This window comes from Saccostrea echinata, unplaced genomic scaffold, assembly GCF_033153115.1.
Source record: "Saccostrea echinata isolate AGI-Se365-2 ecotype Australia unplaced genomic scaffold, CSIRO_AGI_Sech_v1 ptg000054l, whole genome shotgun sequence".
Classification (NCBI taxonomy): domain Eukaryota; kingdom Metazoa; phylum Mollusca; class Bivalvia; order Ostreida; family Ostreidae; genus Saccostrea; species Saccostrea echinata.
In genome coordinates this window covers 17,712,376-17,715,849 of record NW_026889803.1, presented here as the reverse complement: position 1 = coordinate 17,715,849, position 3,474 = coordinate 17,712,376, and the positions used below count along the sequence as shown (strand labels likewise).

The window sequence follows — 3,474 nt, the reverse complement described above, 5'->3', positions numbered from 1 at the left end:
CTATACAGTTTAATGAAATACCCCTCACTTACCATAGTAATTCTATATGTAACCAAAATATTATAAATCAAACTTTGAATGTTTATTAAAGTTTCAAGTCGAAGACGTTATCAATTTTCTTCCTTGACTTCTAATTGATCAGTTTTGTTGAAAGTTGGTCCGTTTTGTGAAAAAATTGTAAAAATTCTGAAATAAGATAAGAATAATGCTTTGAACTTATATCCAACTACACATCGCAAATAAGCAATTCGAGTTCACTAATTCAATATCTTATTCCTAAATTAAAAATGGTAGAACATATTTGATGTTCAAGGAGTTAAGCAATGACCATGTCTAAAATGTAAATAAGCAAAGTTGCATTCGCCAGTTTGTCCTGTACCACCAATATGTATCTTATGAAAAAGTGCATCGAACGAGAGGGGGTGTTTATAAAGAATTTTTTTCTTTTTGATTTCTTTCAATTTCAATTAACCAAAGCGGACACTGAATGACATATATAAATTATTGTTTTCAAGACAAACTTACCCAAGAAGAAGCAGCGAAATAAGTACAAAACCGGCCATCACCAAATACACGGTTCCTCTAAAGAACGAGACTGTGTTGGAGTAGATTGAGTTTAAAATAAGATTTCCTACAATGGCACAAACTGTTTCAATCGCTGCTATCCCACCGAAAAGGGCACCTGTGTATATGGTTGAAGTATCAAATTTACACATGATTTATATCAAACATATCTAATTCAATTAAGTAATCATTTTGTCCAAAATATTAAATGGTATATTATATTATATTGATATGTCACTCGTCAGCTTTTGAGAAAGGTTTGTCAGAACCTGTATCTTAAAAAATATTTATTACAATTCAGTTTTTATAACATATTTAAGTTTTACAATGCAAATTATACAATTTTCAATATTCAGTTTTACAACTGCTCACAAAATCGTAAAGAAACAAGTTTATGGGGGACTTTTTCTTCTGGTGGAAGGATATTTAGAAGACATTTCTTCAAATCTATGCATTTGTTTATTTTGATATCTTGGGACTTCAGCCTTAAGCCTTATATATTTTTACTCAGAGATTATTTTCGTTATTATATACCAGGAATATTAAACGAAGATTTCAACTAATAATTTTAGAACACATTTTATACCTGCACTCAACACACTTTGCTAAAAAAAAAAAGGATATAAGAAGTGTCAAGATAAAATTTGCATTGGTTTTGTCTGAAAATTGCACATTTTGACCAATATCTCAAAATTTACATCACTGACACCAACTTTTTCTTTTATTATTCATTATTATAAACTACAAGATACTTTCAAGCGATGCAGCATATGTTTGAGGTAGGTTTGTGACAACTAAAATTGACTTATTCCTTTATATTAATATTTTTTGAAAGTCGGTAAAATTTCGAAATCGTCAACTGTTTTGGACTGTAAATATGTTCGATAATCCGAATTATGAATAACTTTACCTCGGGAATCAGTATAAATCTAGAGAAAAATAATACATGTAATATTGTATATGAACCTTTATATATCGTTGAATCTAAATACCTAATAAACTTTAATGCATTTTTTATCCCCTTATACAAAACCTTGCTTATCTTGTGGAGTAATTCTCGACATAATAGCTGTCACCATTGGTAAAGTCAAAACTGCACCACCTCCAGCAATCGCAGCTTTACAAAGTATAAAGCATCAAGTATCATTAATGAAATCAAATTAAATACAACAGTTTTATTCCTCAACAAAATGGTTCTAAATGCGTTTGATTCAATTATACAAATATAAACTCGAAATTCCTATCTAGTAAGATGTAGTTTACTCATCATTAAAGCAAATATATATTAAATTCAAGACATAAAAAAACAGATAATCCAAAAACATTTAAAATCCTATTTTTTTTTCTCAGAGTACAGGGTCCTTTTTCTTACTGCATTATTATGTTGATTTCTTAACTTGCTGTTTAAAATTCTTGCTAGTTATGTTGCTGATTTAATTAGGTTATGGTACCAGAAGTACCATTGATACTAGTAATGCTTGTATTGATTTCAGCAGCCAGTTTTTGCATTTTAATTTTAAGCATTTGCAATGTGGAGTTGTACTGGTATGCATTGTATTGATTTCAGCATCAACCTCAATGTTTTGATTTTAGAAGACCAGGTTTTCGTAATGTTAAACCATGTAGACTTTGAAATTGCTGCCGTTCCAGTACTATGTGGCTGAACTTGTATCGAAATAACGGTTCTTGTATCGAAATTGAATATTCGTCTATATGGAGATTACATAGCATTCATTTAAAATAACTCATGTATACCCAAGTTAATATAAAAGAATAATCATTACCTATATATAACATAAGGTCCGTGTTGGCAAATGCTGTTATCATGAAACCAGCGATTCCTGAGATCGATCCAAGAATGGATACTCCTTCATCACTGAGACAAAGATGGAGGACTTTAATCATTCCCATACAGATCACGTTCTGGAATAAACCTGAGAGTGCACCATACAATCCTACTTTTACTGAACCCCAGCAAAAAGGTTGACTTATCTGGAACAGTGTATCTACTGCGGCTTTTCCAAAAACGTTAAGACCAGTGGTAAAGAAAATGAGCATACAAATATTACACTTCCATCGTTCTCCTTTGTAACTTTCTGAGATGTAGAAGGAAAGTGTAGCTCCAACTTGCTTCAGACATAGTGTCTTAGTAAGCAATTTATTTTCAGACTCTGGAATCCTTGTTTCGGGTAAGACAAAAATGATAACACATATCAGTAGTGCATATATACAACAAGCTGTCAATTGTGGCCAAACATAGTCCGTTGCTTGGATGTAATATCCAGTGCTAAATCTTGCCACTACCACCCCTATACCAATTGACATCTCAAGAAATACAATAGCTACTGAACGTTGCTTATTGTTTTCAGTTATATCAGCAATATATGAAAAAGATGCCGACATCAGCGTCAAATAACCTCCCATTAAACCCTCAATGGTACTACCAATTAAAATATAATATATATCAAGATTGTAATAAACGCAGAAAAGCACAGCGATTTTGTTGATAAATTCACCAATGGCTGGTGTGAGGAAAAGAAAAATTCGTCCAAATCGGTCGCTTAATGTTCCAAGGACCAAATTGGAAATGATAGCAGGTATCCCTGAAACTAAGACTAAATAGATGTTGAACACAGCAGCCTCTTTCTGAATAGCTTCACTTTCTGGAGAAGCCTCTGTTTCATTGTCTATGCAAATGGATCCTGTTGAAATAGGTATTGTTCTCATGGGATATAGTTTTTTTGATATAAACATTGGTACATAAAGACCTACAGTATTTAGAGACATAATAAAAGCAAATAAGTGTAATAACAGAATTGGTCCAGCTAAATAATGACGCCATGTTACTGTTGGTTTGGCTGGCTTTAGTTCTGGTTTATTGAGAAGACGTTTTGTTTCTTTTCCGTCCAT

At 32.0% G+C, this 3,474-nt stretch overlaps 1 protein-coding gene across 1 annotated transcript; it reads right to left on the bottom strand.

Moving 5' to 3' along the window:
- Positions 1-521: 521 nt before the first annotated feature.
- LOC133171876 (lysosomal proton-coupled steroid conjugate and bile acid symporter SLC46A3-like) lies at positions 522-3,474 on the bottom strand. The gene is made up of 3 exons (XM_061306665.1): positions 2,349-3,474; positions 1,598-1,681; positions 522-682 (listed from the first exon to the last, which is right to left on the bottom strand). The coding sequence occupies exons 1-3, from the start codon at positions 3,472-3,474 to the stop codon at positions 522-524; spliced, it is 1,371 nt and encodes a 456-aa protein (XP_061162649.1).